The sequence below is a fragment of the Littorina saxatilis genome, linkage group LG4 (genome assembly GCF_037325665.1).
Source record: "Littorina saxatilis isolate snail1 linkage group LG4, US_GU_Lsax_2.0, whole genome shotgun sequence".
Classification (NCBI taxonomy): Eukaryota; Metazoa; Mollusca; class Gastropoda; order Littorinimorpha; family Littorinidae; genus Littorina; species Littorina saxatilis.
The window spans coordinates 59,473,475-59,489,938 of NC_090248.1; the positions used below are offsets into that span (position 1 = coordinate 59,473,475).

General features: G+C 43.1%; 1 protein-coding gene across 1 annotated transcript in view; it reads left to right on the top strand.

Annotated features, from left to right (window-relative positions):
- Positions 1 to 16,464, top strand: part of LOC138965236 (sodium- and chloride-dependent GABA transporter 1-like) — a 51,359-nt gene extending 34,895 nt beyond the window's left edge. Inside the window, exons 10-15 of the mRNA XM_070337362.1 lie at positions 669 to 781; positions 2,234 to 2,365; positions 4,007 to 4,109; positions 4,923 to 5,023; positions 10,254 to 10,421; positions 12,927 to 16,464. Of these exons, the coding sequence (XP_070193463.1) occupies positions 669 to 781; positions 2,234 to 2,365; positions 4,007 to 4,109; positions 4,923 to 5,023; positions 10,254 to 10,421; positions 12,927 to 13,034 (725 nt within the window). The 3' untranslated portion in view covers positions 13,035 to 16,464. The remainder of the gene's footprint in view (positions 1 to 668; positions 782 to 2,233; positions 2,366 to 4,006; positions 4,110 to 4,922; positions 5,024 to 10,253; positions 10,422 to 12,926) is intronic.

Here is a 16,464-nt window from a genome sequence, read left to right on the forward strand (position 1 = left end):
AACCTTAATAAAAAATACTATGCAGAACGGACAAAATAACCTCGACATACGGGTCTCTAACGAACAACACACACAAACTATAAAAGAATAATGACAAAACAACTTGTTCAACATAAGATGGCTTGGAGGATTGACAATGGAGGATGGTAATCGTGTGTAAAATGAGGGGCGGGGATGTAGCTCAGTCGGTAGCGCGCTAGATTTGTATCCAGTTGGCTGCTGTCAGCGTGAGTTCGTCCCCACGTTCGGCGAGAGATTTATTTCTCAGAGTCAACTTTGTGTGCAGACTCTCCTCGGTGTCCGAACACCCCCGTGTGTACACGCAAGCACAAGACCAAGTGCGCACGAAAAAGATCCTGTAATCCATGTCACAGTTCGGTGGGTTATAGAAACACGAACATATCCAGCATGCTTCCTCCGAAAACGGCGTATGGTTGCCTAAATGGCGGGGTACAAAACGGTCATACACGTAAAATTCCACTCGTGCAAAAACACGAGTGTACGTGGGAGTTTCAGCCCACGAACGCAGAAGAAGAAGAAGAAGAAGAAGAAGAAGAAGAAGTGTGTAAAATGTGCTCTAACAGACCCAGACCCATCTCACAGTGTGTAAAACTGATGTGCTCTAACAGACCCAGACCCACCTGACAGTGATTTTAATTAATGTGCAGGTCCTGGACTGGCGTTCCTTGCTTACCCCAACGCCGTGACCCAGCTGCCCATCTCCCCGCTGTGGTCCATCCTCTTCTTCTTCATGATCGTCATGCTCGGCCTGGACAGTCAGGTGACAGTCACACTTGCTCTCTTTGGTTTCAGTTCTTTCACTCACAGACAATGCATTTCACGTGCAAAAGCATTTGAGCGTGTTGAATCCATCTCTTGCTCATCTCTCAACCATCTCATCCTGTTTCCCTTCAATTTACCCCCTCTCCGCCTTGAATCGCTCCACGCCCACCCCCATCCTAAAACCAAGAAAACAGAACAACAACAACAAGGGCGGATCAATTCACTTTGGAGGGGGGGGGGGGGGTTACAAAATGACTGCGAAGATACAAGTTGACGGCGCCAAAGGCGCCTAAGCCTCTAGGGGGGTCCGGGGGCATGCCCCCCCCTCCCCCGGAAATTTTGTTTATCCAAAGAAACAAAATAGAGCTATCTGGTGCATCCTGAGCCAATAAATTACCTCTTTTTTTGGGAGGTGGGGGGGTGGGGGGGGGTTTACGTAACCCGTGTACCCCCCCCCCAGATCGGCCCTTGAACAACAACAACAGAAACAAGAGCGAAAAGAAACCCCACCGTAGCTGGCAACTCTTCAATACACCATGTACAAACCCCATGAGTTTTTAGATAAACATTGCACGCTTCATTGGAAGCCAGCATACACCCTGTGTCTCTCAATACATAAGGCTGAAATAGGACATCTGTTTTGAAAACTTCATCCCCTCTCCCCCTTCCCCCCCCCCCCCTCAACCCTCTCTCCCACCGACCCCCCCCCCTCCCCCCTCCCCACGCCCAACAACCAAAGCGCCTACAACACCTATCATATAGCTCTATTCAAACAAGGCTAAATCACATACACCGCCCTCCTCCTACCTGAACTTAAGTTCCCCATTCTGATATATTATTTTGGCAAGTTATATTTAATATTCCTATTTGGCTAATAATTTTTTTTTTAATGTTTCTAGTTACGTATTTATTTACTTATTCAGCCAGTTATTTATTACATTATTTTGGCATTATCCAAAAGTCTGAAAAATATTTTACATAAATAAAAAGCAAATAAGCCTACAAAACCGCTCCACTCCAACTATATTTCGCGTACACTATGGCAACAACCCCAACAAAATCTTTACTTCCATCCCCATTTTGAAATATCGCAACAACAGACTTCCAGATCTATAACACGATCATATGTGTTCTCTGTTTGCATGTCTGTCCAGTGTCCTGTTCCCCCATCAAGCATATCAACTCTACCTGTCCCAAGATAGGCCAATTGGTTCTAAGAGGACGTTAAAACTAATTATCAACAACCATGTACACAACCTTGGACCTTTTCAGACTTGTTTTTTCTCTTCATATTCATTTTCACTACTTTATGGTCCCATCGCTGGGGAGTTTGCCGCCCCCCCCCCCCCCCCCCCCCCCCCCTTCACATACACCAACACACACTTAATGAAACTGCTGCATAGCATTATAACATCCCTTGTTACTTGTCGTCTGGTGACGGTTGTTGCAGTTCTGTACATGTGAGGGTTTCTTCACTGCTCTCATTGACGAGTTCCCACGCTATCTCAGACGTCATCGGGAGCTCTTCATCGCTGCCGTGTGCTTTTGCTCCTACCTCATCGGACTGTCCTGCATCACGGAGGTATGTATGACGTCACTGTGGTTGGCATGACGTAAGTTTGGTGAGGGTCGCGTGACGTTATCATTATGCATGTCATTTTAATGCTTATCACTAAGTTTAAAGCCTTCTGTCCGTACACGATTTGATTATTCATCTCAGATCTGTCAAGGCCTCTTTACAAGGGAGAAAAAACATCCCTCCACTCAGACACATCATCAAATTCAACAGCCTGCATGGGTGTTTCTTGTACCGGCACGGTGGCCTAGTGGTAAGGCGTCCGCCCCGTGATCGGGAAGTCGTGGGTTCGAACCCCGGCCGGGTCATACCTAAGACTTTAAAATTGGCAATCTAGTGGCTGCTCCGCCTGGCGTCTGGCATTATGGGGTTAGTGCTAGGACTGGTTGGTCCGGTGTCAGAATAATGTGACTGGGTGAGACATGAAGCCTGTGCTGCGACTTTTGTCTTGTGTGTGGCGCACGTTATAGCCTATGTCAAAGCAGCACCGCCCTGATATGGCCCTTCGTGGTCGGCTGGGCGTTAAGCAAACAAACAAACAAATGTGTTTGTTTGTGTGTGATGGAACATTTGTGGGTGCAAGAATTTCTCAACAGACGCAAGTGGCAGTTTGTGATATGCATTCGTAATTGATTTCTGCGGCAGCCAAGATGATGTGTTTTCGTATGTTTTTAACTCGCGTAAAAGCCGTGCCATATCTTAGATGGTGATGGTGATGCGAATTGATTTCACGGGAGGGCCATTGCCCGTACCTTAACATGACTACGGCTTCATGAGATTTTATGCAGGCTATGGTGATCATTTTGCTTTCGGATCTGAAAGTTATAAAGAATCGCATCAGTTAATGCGGACGCGTGTGTGCGTGCGTGCGTGTGCGTCTGTCTGCCTGTGTGTCTGTCTGGCTGGCTGGCTGTCCGTGTGTCTGTCTCTTTGTGTGTGTTCTTCACCGTTGCCTGTTTTCATACAGTCAAGTTTTGCAAACGCAATGACATTTTCCAAACGATCTCGCTTTGTGGTAAATAAGCTCATTTGTTATCTGTCTGACAGCCTTCCCCACAATAATACAGATACTTAGCTCCATTCACTTCAGCAAATGTTTGGATAAGGCCACCAATATCTAACGACGCCCTGAAAGGTTACTATAATTTGTGTAACCGTGTAAGTGTCAATTACATATTTACGAGAAATTGTATATGACGAGTTACGTTGGCACGAGCCCCTGGGTATAACAATTTGGAGAACTCTAATTTCGCACTTAACGCTATCTCGCTGGTTTTTTTTGCTGAAATAAGCGAAGTCATGCCACCAGCAAACCTAGCAAGCAAACAGACACACATGTTTGTATGTGTGTGTGTGCACAGTGAGTGTGTGTGTGTGTGTGTGTGTGTGTGTGTGTGTGTGTGTGTGTGTGTGTGTGATTGTGTATGTGTGTGTGTGTGTGTGTGTGTGTGTGTGTGTGTGTGATTGTGTGTGGGTGGATGTGATATTAATGTGTGTGTGTGTGTGTGTGTGTGTGTGTGTGCGTACGCGCGTGCGTGCGTATGTGACTGTGTGTGTGTGTGTGTGTGTGTGTGTGTGTGTGTGTGTGTGTGTGTGTGTGTGTGTGTGTGTGTGTGTGTTTCACAAATATTCAATGATATTTTTCAGGGCGGGATGTACGTGTACACGATTTTTGACACCTACTCCGCCAGTGGCATCGGACTGCTCATGCTTATCTTCTTCGAGTGCATCGCCATTGGCTGGTCGTATGGTAATACATGCATAGAATTATGTTAATTGACGGGGGAGACTGCTTTTTGTCTCTTTTATTTATTTCATTTTATTTTTGTTAGAACCATAGCACTTGTAAAGGTTGAGCTGGCAGCAGCTGCATGTAGGCAGGCGCCTTACAAGCCCATGATCTTACAAGTTGCAATCGGCACTCCGGCACGCGTCACAAGTCTATCATCTTGTCTTTCTATGCACACTCAGATTTCTGGCGTTAATGGACATTTCGGCAAGGGATGTATTGTTCAGAGTCAACTTTGTGCCGACTCTCCTCTGTGCCCGAACATCCCCGTGTGCGAGCTTTCATACGGTAAAGATACAAAATTCACAGCAAAAGCCTCAGGGCTTGGAAACATGACAACACACATTCAGAATAGAATACTGTTTGGCAGACCGCTTTCCCCAGCGAGATAGTAACCCGGATTTCCATTAGGGTAACCTCACGGGGCTATAAGATATCTTCACTTCGCTTGAGCTGAAATGTGTGCATGAAATTCGTAGATTGCGACACAAGAGGGGATATACCAGGGAAACTTCAAAATCCCGAATCGACTGCAAGGGGGTGGGGGTGTAGAGGGAAGGGCTGGGGGGGGGGGGGGGGGGGCGCTAGCGTAAAGAAAATTCTAATCCCGAGGAGGACCATTGTGTATTACATGAGCCAGACACGTTTTTCGACACTAAAAATAGAAATGTCGAAAATTGTGAACCCATTTTATAATTATATAATTATACTGGTATGTAAATACTTAAAAATAAATATACTAACATACTTATTCGCGATGATTTCATTCCACAGGTGTAAACCGCTTTTACGAAAACCTGCGGGACATGTTTGGCTACTACCCTTGCTTCCTGTGGAAAATATGTTGGACAGTGACCACTCCGCTCATCACAGGGGTAAGCTTGATACAAGCACCTCGAGTTTTAAAGTTATTGAACTGGTCGCGTCCAGGTGCAGGGAGCACCTAGTTATGTATCAGGCAGCTATCCGTTTGGAAATCGTAATTGTAATCTGCGACAAAAAGACAAGTCGTTGCTTCAGCAAGGCCGCTGTGAATCCTGCACTGCCCCTTTAATGTGCCCCCCCCCCCCCCTTTGTTTTTTATATTTAGTCAAGTTTTGACTAAATATTTTAACATCGAGGGGGAATCGAAACGAGGGTCGTGGTGTATGTGCGTGTGTGCGTGTGTGCGTGTGTGTGTGTAGAGCGATTCAGACTAAACTACTGGACCGATCTTTATGAAATTTGACATGAGAGTTCCTGGGTATGAAATCCCCGAACGTTTTTTTTCATTTTTTTGATAAATGTCTTTGATGACGTCATATCCGGCTTTTCGTGAAAGTTGAGGCGGCACTGTCACGCCCTCATTTTTCAACCAAATTGGTTGAAATTTTGGTCAAGTAGTCTTCGACGAAGCCCGGACTTCGGTATTGCATTTCAGCTTGGTGGCTTAAAAATTAATTGATGACTTTGGTCATTAAAAATCTGAAAATTGTAAAAAAAAATAAAAATTTATAAAACGATCCAAATTTACGTTTATCTTATTCTCCATCATTTGCTGATTCCAAAAACATATAAATATGTTATATTCAGATTAAAAACAAGCTCTGAAAATTAAATATATAAAAATTATTATCAAAATTAAATTGTCGAAATCAATTTAAAAACACTTTCATCTTATTCCTTGTCGGTTCCTGATTCCAAAAACATATAGATATGATATGTTTGGATTAAAAACACGCTCAGAAAGTTAAAACAAAGAGAGGTACAGAAAAGCGTGCTATCCTTCTTAGCGCAACTACTACCCCGCTCTTCTTGTCAATTTCACTGCCTTTGCCATGAGCGGTGGACTGACGATGCTACGAGAATACGGTCTTGCTGAAAAATGGCATTGCGTTCAGTTTCATTCTGTGAGTTCGACAGCTACTTGACTAAATATTGTATTTTCGCCTTACGCGACTTGTTTATTGCTCTTTAAGTTGTATTTTCTCGTTTTATATTATCTTTAGATTGTTAATCTAGTACTATTTAATCTTGATTTGTCTTTTCTTGTCTCGTCTTGTCTTGTCTTGTCTCGTCTCGTCTCGTCTCGTCTCGTCTCGTCTCGTCTCGTCTCGTCTTGTCTCGTCTTGTCTTGTCTGGTCCGGTCCGGTCTGGTCTGGTCTGGTCTGGTCTGGTCTGGTCCTGCCTTGTCTTGCCTTGTCTTGCCTTGTCTTGTTTTGTCCTGTTTGTCTTGTCTCTCATCCGATCTCTCAATATCTGATCTGATCTCATTTTATTCCACCTGAACTAAACTCAGCTGATCTCATTTCATCTCGTTTCATCTCACACCACCAAAGCTGATCTCATCCCGTTTCATTACATCTCATCTCTCTCTATTCTAATCTCATCTTGTCTAACTACTTCTTATCTCCACTCATTACCTCGCGTCATAAATCATCTAATCTCAACTAATCTCAACTAATCTCATCTAATCTCATCTATTCTCATCTAATCTCACCTCATCTCCCCTAACTTGACCTCATCTCATCTCATCTTTACTTTTATTTTACTTTTTTTTTTTTTTTACTCATCTCGGTTCGCCTTGATCTGATCTCATTTTGATCCAAAATCAGATAGACTGCTAACGTTCCACAATTCATTATCAAAAAAGAAGACTGGCAGATTATCAGAACGCTTAAGTATTGACAACACAAAACGTTACATTTACATCTTGCCAGAGGGTTTTGTCGACGATTTCATAATTGCATTATTTGCCTCATAAGTATGTGTCTGTCTGCAGCCTTAGAAGACCACTGTATCGACGTTATCATTCCACCCTCGTTGCTGTGTCAGGGCGTGGTGACGTATGTCCCCGTCAAGTATCGTATCTCTATGTTATCATTCCACCCTCGTTGCTGTGTCAGGGCGTGGTGACGTATGTCCCCGTCAAGTATCGTATCTCTATGTTATCATTCCACCCTCGTTGCTGTGTCAGGGCGTGGTGACGTATGTCCCCGTCAAGTATCGTATCTCTATGTTATCATTCCACCCTCGTTGCTGTGTCAGGGCGTGGTGACGTATGTCCCTGTCGCGTATCGTATCTCTATGTTATCATTCCACCCTCGTTGCTGTGTCAGGGCGTGGTGACGTATGTCCTTGTCGCGTATCGTATCTCTATGTTATCATTCCACCCTCGTTGCTGTGTCAGGGCGTGGTGACGTATGTCCCTGTCGCGTATCGTATCTCTATGTTATCATTCCACCCTCGTTGCTGTGTCAGGGCGTGGTGATGTATGTCCCTGTCGCGTATCGTATCTCTATGTTATCATTCCACCCTCGTTGCTGTGTCAGGGCGTGGTGACGTATGTCCCTGTCGCGTATCGTATCTCTATGTTATCATTCCACCCTCGTTGCTGTGTCAGGGCGTGGTGACGTATGTCCCTGTCAAGTATCGTATCTCTATGTTATCATTCCACCCTCGTTGCTGTGTCAGGGCGTGTTGATGTATGTCCCTGTCAAGTATCGTATCTCTATGTTATCATTCCACCCTCGTTGCTGTGTCAGGGCGTGGTGATGTATGTCCCTGTGAAGTATTGTATCTTGATTTGTTTATTCTCCTTGCCAAACAAAGTATATTTGGAGCCAAATTAAATAAGACAGTACCAACACTAAATGTTTTTGTGAAAATTGTCAAACAAAGGTTTTTGATCGAAAAATATAATGCTAGTGTAAATAATTATTATGGTAAATTTGCAAAGGATTGGTGTTTATATAGACACTTTTTCCATTGATGCCATAGGATAATTGTATTGATTGATTTCGTAAGAACATTTTTGAATGTGATACCCCCTGTTCCATTAATTCATAACATGTTACACAGTACTTGTATGCCTATAATTAAACCCCATGTATACTTGGAGGCTAAAGTGTGACCACCGTCCCCACTTACCCCTGCCCCCCTTATACCCCCGCCCCCCCTCCCCCCCTCCCCCAACCTCAGTTACCCCCCCCCCACCCTCATTGTCCCCTGTCTTTTCAACAACCCACCCTACTGTCTATGCATGTGTCTTGTCTAGGTATGTGCGTGTGTATGCGCTAAGACAATCATATCCTGTGTTGATAAATTCTGTGTATGCTGTATGTTATGTTGTGTGTATGTGTTTATAAAAGAAATAATTTAAAAAAAGAAAAAAGTTTCGTATCTCTGTGTTATCATTCCACCCTCCTTTCTGTGTCAGGGCGTGGTGATGTATGTCCCTGTCAAGTATCGTATCTCTATGTTATCATTCCACCCTCGTTGCTGTGTCAGTGCGTGGTGATGTATGTCCCTGTCAAGTATCGTATGTCACTTGCATTGAATGATCCGGTAAGACGTGCCGACATTTTAAATACAGACCTCGATAAAATTAGTTGTTGGGCAGCACGTTGGAAAGTCACATTTAATGAAACAAAAACCAAATTGCTGAATATAAAACGTGATTTAAGCCAAATTGACCCGTTATTTTTCAATGGAATTGTTTTGGAAGACACAAAGGAACACAAGCACCTTGGTATTATTTTGCAAAATGACTGTAAATGGGACGCTCAAGTCAGAAATATTGTGAAAAAGACCACTTTGTTGATTAATTGCTTAAGGCATTATAAGTATAAGTTATGCAGAAAAAGTTTGGAAATAATGTACAAATCCTTTATTTTGCCACATTTTGACTATGTTGATGTATTATGGGATAATTGTACCGAAGCCCTGTCGAACACCCTGAAAAAACTACACCTTGAAGCTTTACGTATTATAATTGGCGGTGTGCGGAGAACTAGTCATGGTAAGATTTACAAAGAAAGCGGATTTTGTAGTCTAAAGGAACGCCGAAGACAACATAAATTGATTTTATATCATAAAATGGTTCATGGTAAATGTCCCCTATATTTAGTTGACCTTTTGCCACCACTAGTTTCATCCTTAAATCCCTATCACAGAAGACGACCACTTGAAAGATTTGTACCAGCTCACAGGACAGAAATCTTCCGAACATCCTAGCCTTCGTTCCTTCGACTACAATTTTATGGAATGATCTGCCTGATGTGGTTAAAACCACAAACTCAATTAGCGAGTTAAGCATTATTTACAAAGTCCTCATCATTATGTGCCAGTTTATTATTATTTTGGAAAAAGACAGGTAGAAATACAACACAGCAGAATGCGTTTAAACATGAGTAACCTTAATTCCGATTTATGCAAACGCCATTTAAAAGATAACCCACTGTGTGCGTGCGGTAACCGGAACGAAACAGCTGAACATTACTTGTTATACTGCACGTTATTTGAACATGCTCGTATGTCCACAATTAACTCACTGCCTGCCAATTTTAGACACGTGGAAACATTATTAAGAGGCAGCGAGCAACATTCATTTCGCATAAATACATTGATTTTCGAGTCCGTCCAATCCTTTATTGCTGAATCTGGTCGACTAACTTGAAGGATTAGCCCACGTACTGGTATTGTGTATGTTTGTGTGCAGGAGAACGTAAACCCGCCTCTCAGTGTTGTTGCATCAATTACATATTTAACATAAGTAATACTTATCATTGAGTTTTTGTTTTTGTTTTGCTGTTCTCTTTTGTCTGTGTGTGTGTGGTTGTTTTCTTCCATACATTCGTAACGAACTATGCTGCCCTCTCCATGAAAATGTACATTTATCTGAACTTACTTATTGCATGTCTCAGGATGTTCTCCCACGCGCTTCATTCATAGTCTCACCTTCTTTTTTTCTCTTTATTTTTTCTTTTCTTTTTCTATTTGATTAATTTCAATTTTTGTTTTTTCTCTGTAAATCCTCCTGTTTTGATTAAGTTCCCCATTCATTTTGTTCTTCTGGTTAATAATTTTGTTGTCCACCATCATGAAAACTTGTGTAACTTAGCATTGTTATGGTCACGTCAAATAAGCATCTGCTTGAGTTCGTGTCCTAGCTGCATTTTTGCCAGTTGTTTCATGTCATGTATTTTGAATAAAATTGTGTTTAAACCAAGTATCGTATCTCTATGTTATCATTCCACCCTCGTTGCTGTGTCAGGGCGTGGTGATGTATGTCCCTGTCAAGTATCGTATCTCTATGTTATGATTCCACCCTCGTTGCTGTGTCAGGGCGTGGTGATGTTCAACATCCTGACCTACGTCCCTGTCCAGTACGTGGGCTACGAGTTTCCCACCTGGGCCCACGTGATCGGCGTCATGATGGCGCTGTCCTCCATCGGCATGATCCCCACCTACATGGTCTACAAGATCGCCGTCACCAAGGGACCCATCCTCCAGGTAACCTTTCTCGGAGCATATGACGCACATACGCAACACACTCTACTTTTTCTTTCATTTTCATTTTCATTGCTTTATTGTCACATCGCTAGGACATTTGGGTCGCTTCCTCCCAGTGGAAAGCTAGCAGCAACAGAGTCGCGCTATACCCAGGTGTGTGCGTGTTTAGGTGTATTCAGCCACCAGCACTAATGGCACAATGTCCGAGGTCTTTTACGTGCCACAGTGGTGACACGGGGGTGGAACATGGATACCGTCTCTGAGTCTGCACTAAGGTTACCCGTGTCCGTCCCGGCCCGGATTCGAACCTGTGGCCCTCGGATCACAAGTCTAGTGCTCTACCAACTGAGCTACCGGGCTCGCTACTTCTGCGTGAGTTAACGATATTTAACCATTCTTTTGTTCGCTAGTCTTTTCACAGATCATTTTCCTCTTGACTTGAAATAGCTTAGATAAGTTACAGCCTACATGGTCTGCAAGATCGCCGTGACCAAGGGACCCATCGTCCAGGTAACCTATCCTTGGCTTTGGGGATGGGGGGGATAGCTCATTCGGTAGCTGCGATGATAATGTTTTACGCGCTCACGGGGACACAATTAAAGGCACAGTGCAGCTCACTGCCTTCGTTTTGCGTTTTAGTTGCAGCTGAGTGCATTTACAGTTCAAAAATCCTCTTATGGTAGTAAAACAAACCCAAAACTACCCAACGACGACATCTGTGAAGCTCGACAGTTTCGTGTTCACGCGAGTGCATAAATTAACCTAGTTATTACGTGGTGTTTGGTCGGAGTTCGATTCAACTGAATGATTCCGGCCTCGATTTTGTTTTATACAAACGCATGATGACGTCTGACATAGTTTGCTAAGTGACGTGTCTTTTTGTGCATGATGTGGTGATCTACCTGATCTAAATTTAGATCCAAAAATAGGTCAAGACCAGCCGGGTCCGAGTACGAAATTAATTCGTAAAAAAATCGCAGTTCTTGACTCTTTGGGTGCAAGTCAATGAAACTTGGTAGTTCTTCGAACGGATGGCTGCCTGAGGTATGACTAAACGCCCCAGGGGCTCCGTGCACCTGGATTTGACAAGTTCAGTACCTTTAAGCCTGATCTTTACTGGGCGAAGTCGACTACGCGAAGTATACTTCACGGAGCGTTAGCACTGTGTTTTCGGTATAAAGACTTGGCGAAGCTGGTCGCACGGAGCGTTAGCACTGTGTTTTCGGTATAAAGACTTGGCGAAGCTGGTCGCACGGAGCGTTAGCACTGTGTTTTCGGTATAAAGACTTGGCGAAGCTGTCGCACGGAGCGTTAGCACTGTGTTTTCGGTATAAAGACTTGGCGAAGCTGGTCGCACGGAGCGTTAGCACTGTGTTTTCGGTATAAAGACTTGGCGAAGCTGGTCGCACGGAGCGTTAGCACTGTGTTTTCGGTATAAAGACTTGGCGAAGCTGGTCGCACGGAGCGTTAGCACTGTGTTTTCGGTATAAAGACTTGGCGAAGCTGGTCGCACGGAGCGTTAGCACTGTGTTTTCGGTATAAAGACTTGGCGAAGCTGGTCGCACGGAGCGTTAGCACTGTGTTTTCGGTATAAAGACTTGGCGAAGCTGGTCGCACGGAGCGTTAGCACTGTGTTTTCGGTATAAAGACTTCGCGAAGTCGACTTCGGGCTGAATTACAGCCTGTCCTTCGGGGCATGTTTCCGGATGTTATCCCAACTTTTAACGAGACACAGGTGTTTAGGTGAAATCAACCACATGCACTTATGAAAGAGTGAAAGGTCTTGTACGTGCTACTGAGGTGACACGGGGTTGGGACACGGATACCGTATCTGAGTGTGCACAGAAAGTTGACCCGTGCGTGTCTGTCCCTGCCTGGGTTCTAAACCACGCAGTCCGAATTTCTGTCATGGAATTTCCCCAAGTAATTTCGTCTTCTTCTTCCTCGGTCATGGGCTAAAACTCCTACGGTTGTTACATGTACGACCGTTTTAAACCCGCCATTTAAGCAGCAATCACCGCTTTTGGGGGATGCATGCTTAGTATTTTCATGTTCCTAGAACCCATCTTCTTCTTCTTCTTCTTCGTTCATGGGCTTAGACTCTCACGTTCACTCATGTTTTTAGCACGAGTGGATTTTTACGTGTCTGACCGTTTTTACCCCGCCATGCAGGCAGCATACGCCGATTTCGGGGGAGGCATGCTGGGTATTTTCGTGTTTCTATAACCCACCGAACTCTGACATGGATAACAGGATCTTTTCCGTGCGCACTTGGTCTTGTGCTTGCGTGTACACACGAAGGGGGTTAAGTCACCAGCAGGTCTGCACATAAGTTGACCTGGGAGATTGGAAAAATCTCCACTCTAAATCCACCAGGCGGCAGCGACCAGGATTCGAACTCACGACCTCCCGATTAGGAGGCCAACGTCTTGTCTACCAGGCCGACGTCTTACCTACCAGGCAATTGTGCCCCATTGATTACTATAAGTTCTGTGTTTGTTTCAGAGACTAAAAATTCTGTTCAGACCGGATGTCACCATCGTCAGGGGAGACGCCCCTCCACCCTACAGCAGCATACCAAGAACCACTTCCGCCGGTGTTGTTCCGCTATGATCAAGTTGTTATCCCCTGCGACTTTCGACCTCCCGGATAGTTTAATCCAAGCTGCAAACAGGGCTTGTGACCTCCGTATTAAGCTGTTGCTGACAGATCAGTGTTGTGAATGCTTTTGTTTCTGACTGTGATGGTTGCGCAGCCCTGTTTACGAAAACGGTAAGGTGCAAGGTATTGTTTTGCAATTTGTTGATTGGAGCAACGTTTGGAGGTCCGTTGTGGACGACTTTTATCATGCATAACTGTTTCTGGTATTTCTGATAATATAAAGGTCGGCTGTTTTTACCAGCGACTGGAGCAGAGCTTTAAGATGTTTGGTGGACGATTAGTAGTTTAAAAGAAATAATTGTGGTACTTCTGAGAATTCAAAAAGTCGATTGTTTTCACATGTGAATCGTTTTTTCATGCTGTTTATTGAAAAGGAGTGGATTGTTGTTTTCGCGAATTGTTTCAGTAAGAAAAGTCGTGAAGAGTCTGATGTGCTTCGTTCATATTTATGAAAGGATCACGTCAGTTTTCGGCATTGATTCGAAGCGTGTTTATCAGAGGCAGTTGTCCGTTTACTTTAAATTATGTTCATTCGTTGAGATTAGTTTTGTAAATACTGACGAGTGAAAGAAAGTGACATTCTTCATGTGTGTGTTACCCAATCAAAAAAGGAACCGAATCATAACCTGTCATTGTATGTACTGAAGTGGTTTGACAAATACGACGGTGTTTTCATTGCAAGGTGATTTAGACGACATTAGAAACAGGGTTAGGGTTACCCGAATTTATCGCATAAAGAATGAATCTTAATGCCACCAGGTTTCAACAAGTTTTCCAATGGGATATGTAGAGATTTTTCAAGGGAGCAACAATGTTACTAGATATGTTGCACATTAGTTTTTATTACTTTGCGATTACTATTTCAGTGAAGATTAGAAAACGTTGTTCTAACGTTTACCAATAGTCTTACTGAGCATATCATGCACAAACGCAACACTATCGCTGCGGGAGTTAATGATGTTTAACGATTCTTTTGTTCGCCAGTCTTTTCACGGATCGTTTTTCCGTTTCTTTAAAATAGCTTGGATACGTTACAAATGTTCAATGAATGAATATTGTTTTTTTTTCTCTTTGTGCGCTCGGTGGAAGTAATGTAGTCATTATAAGGACCAACTCGAGCTCTGTGTATGTACATTTATAAAAGTCACTCATTCTATGTCATGTTTATGTGATGTTGCTCGTATATTTTTGCATAACTCATCGTCGCTATCTGATTTTTCCTGCATCGCTTAACTAAAGCCATGAACCCAAAATGTCAAGGCGAAAAATAAATGATATTTGGATTAAATGTATTCTTGAAGACAAAAAATCCTTCAAGATCACACACAACCCGTTTCAAAGGCAGTCGTTCGAAAGTTGTTGAAAGAATAGGATCACAACCTCAGATTTTGCCAGGCATCTGCGTGAGATAATGCCACCCCACCACTTGTGAACATACATAGAATCAACACTCTGGCTGCTTCCTGTGTGAAGGGGGAATTCTTATTTTGGATCGCTTTTCTAACAAGTGAACATTTGAAGTGAAATGCATTTGCTATATTAGCTGAATAAGCGAAATATCCCGAGGGACAATGTTTTACTTTGTATATGCCTAACGAGTGACAATCGTCTGTAATCAGTTTAACACGTGACACATGTATTCGTTTTAGTTCAAGAATAGTGACTCTCGTTGGAGCGTGACTACGGATATGTCAAATAGACAATGATCATTAACAGAAGTATCCCTATTCTTGTCTATGTTCTGAGCATGTGCAAGACATGTTGTAGTTTCAATCGTGAAAACATATTTTTTTCCAATTTAAACGTAAACGGTTTGGTTTATTTTACCACAACAGACTTGAAATCCGCGATAGCTTCGATTGAATATAGTACCGTGTTCGTGTTGACGTTGCAATATGAAGTAAGAAATGCGCGATTACTTGTGTGCATGTGTTTGTATGCATGTGTGTGCTTGAGTGTGTGTACGTGTGCGTGTGTTTGCGTGCGTGCGGCGTGTGTATGCGTGTGTGTGCGCACGTGCGTGTGTTTGTGTGCGTGCGTGCGTGCGTGTGTGTGTGTGTGTGTGTGTGTATGTGCGTGCATGTTTTTGTGTACGTGCGTGCGTGCGTGCGTGCGTGTATGTGTGTGTGTGTGCACAAGCATCTCTTTACAGGTTTCTTAAACAATTTTGTATGTGTCAGCTTTTAATCTTTGGACGTTTTTCTGTATTATTGAGGACAAGACAACTGGTTGTAAAATGTTGCCAGTGTTTTGACACATTTTTTATTTGTTTATTTATTTTCTGTAAATAACACGTATCCACACGATGTACAATTTTCACTAGGTGTATTTATATTTAGTGCACTAGTCAAGACATTGCTGCTCTTACTAATGCACTTAATATAAATACACCCAGTGAAACTTGCATTAGTAAGAGCAGCAATGTCTTGACTAATGTTAGGTTGTCCTCTTACAATTTTAGTGATACATGCGTTTCAATTGACAACAGAATGACAGAAATGTGTAACACATGTTAGAGTGGAAAAATCATGTCAGCCACCACAGGTCTGGCCAAACTTAGAGGCCCATTCTGTCTCGTAACCCTAACCCTAAGTGTTCGTCCTGTCTGAGATCTGACCAGGCTGTAGCATGTGGTAAAACCATCCCTCCACTTGATCACATACCAACAATCAAAAGCCTAGCGAGTTGCTGTGTTGAGCTGGGATTTTATTTCATTGAAATAATTTCTTAAAAAGCCACCAATCAATAACAAAAGTAGCCGTTTTCGTCGCGGAGGCACGTTGCATTATGTCGTCAGCTTTTACACGCAAACTGAAAAGCACCATTCACAGGCAGGGCAAGGTGCATCACATGTTTTTTTTGCGTAAGCGTGTTGTGCCCCGAGTTCATAGGACCCTTCATTTGAAGCAAATGCTTTAGGTATGTGTATATTATATACTTGATCTGCAACTTTTTTCTCAAAAGTATATCTGACACTGGTAAACTAAACTCGGCAAAAACATCATTGCACCCTTTTGTGTACCCCAACTAGAGCATTCATTCCCGTGTCAATTCATTCAAATTTTCTATGCCATTAAAGTCCCTCTACCTGGCTATCTGGCACACTTTTTAGATTACAGATTTGGTTAAAAGGGGTCACGTGACCGCCGTCCTAATAATGGTTTTACCGAGTTTATGATATGATGGTAGAATTCGTTCTGTAGTTAAAGTTCTTTATTCTTTCAAAATGATACTGTAGCAAGTGCCAGTGGTGTGTGTTAAGCACATAACGCTGAACTTTCGTGTATGTTTAGTATAAACCAATTCAACGATGTCAAGGTTATGTTGATACGTACTTCGTGAGTTGTAATCAGTTTTGTTACATATTTGTTTCTCCTAGAAG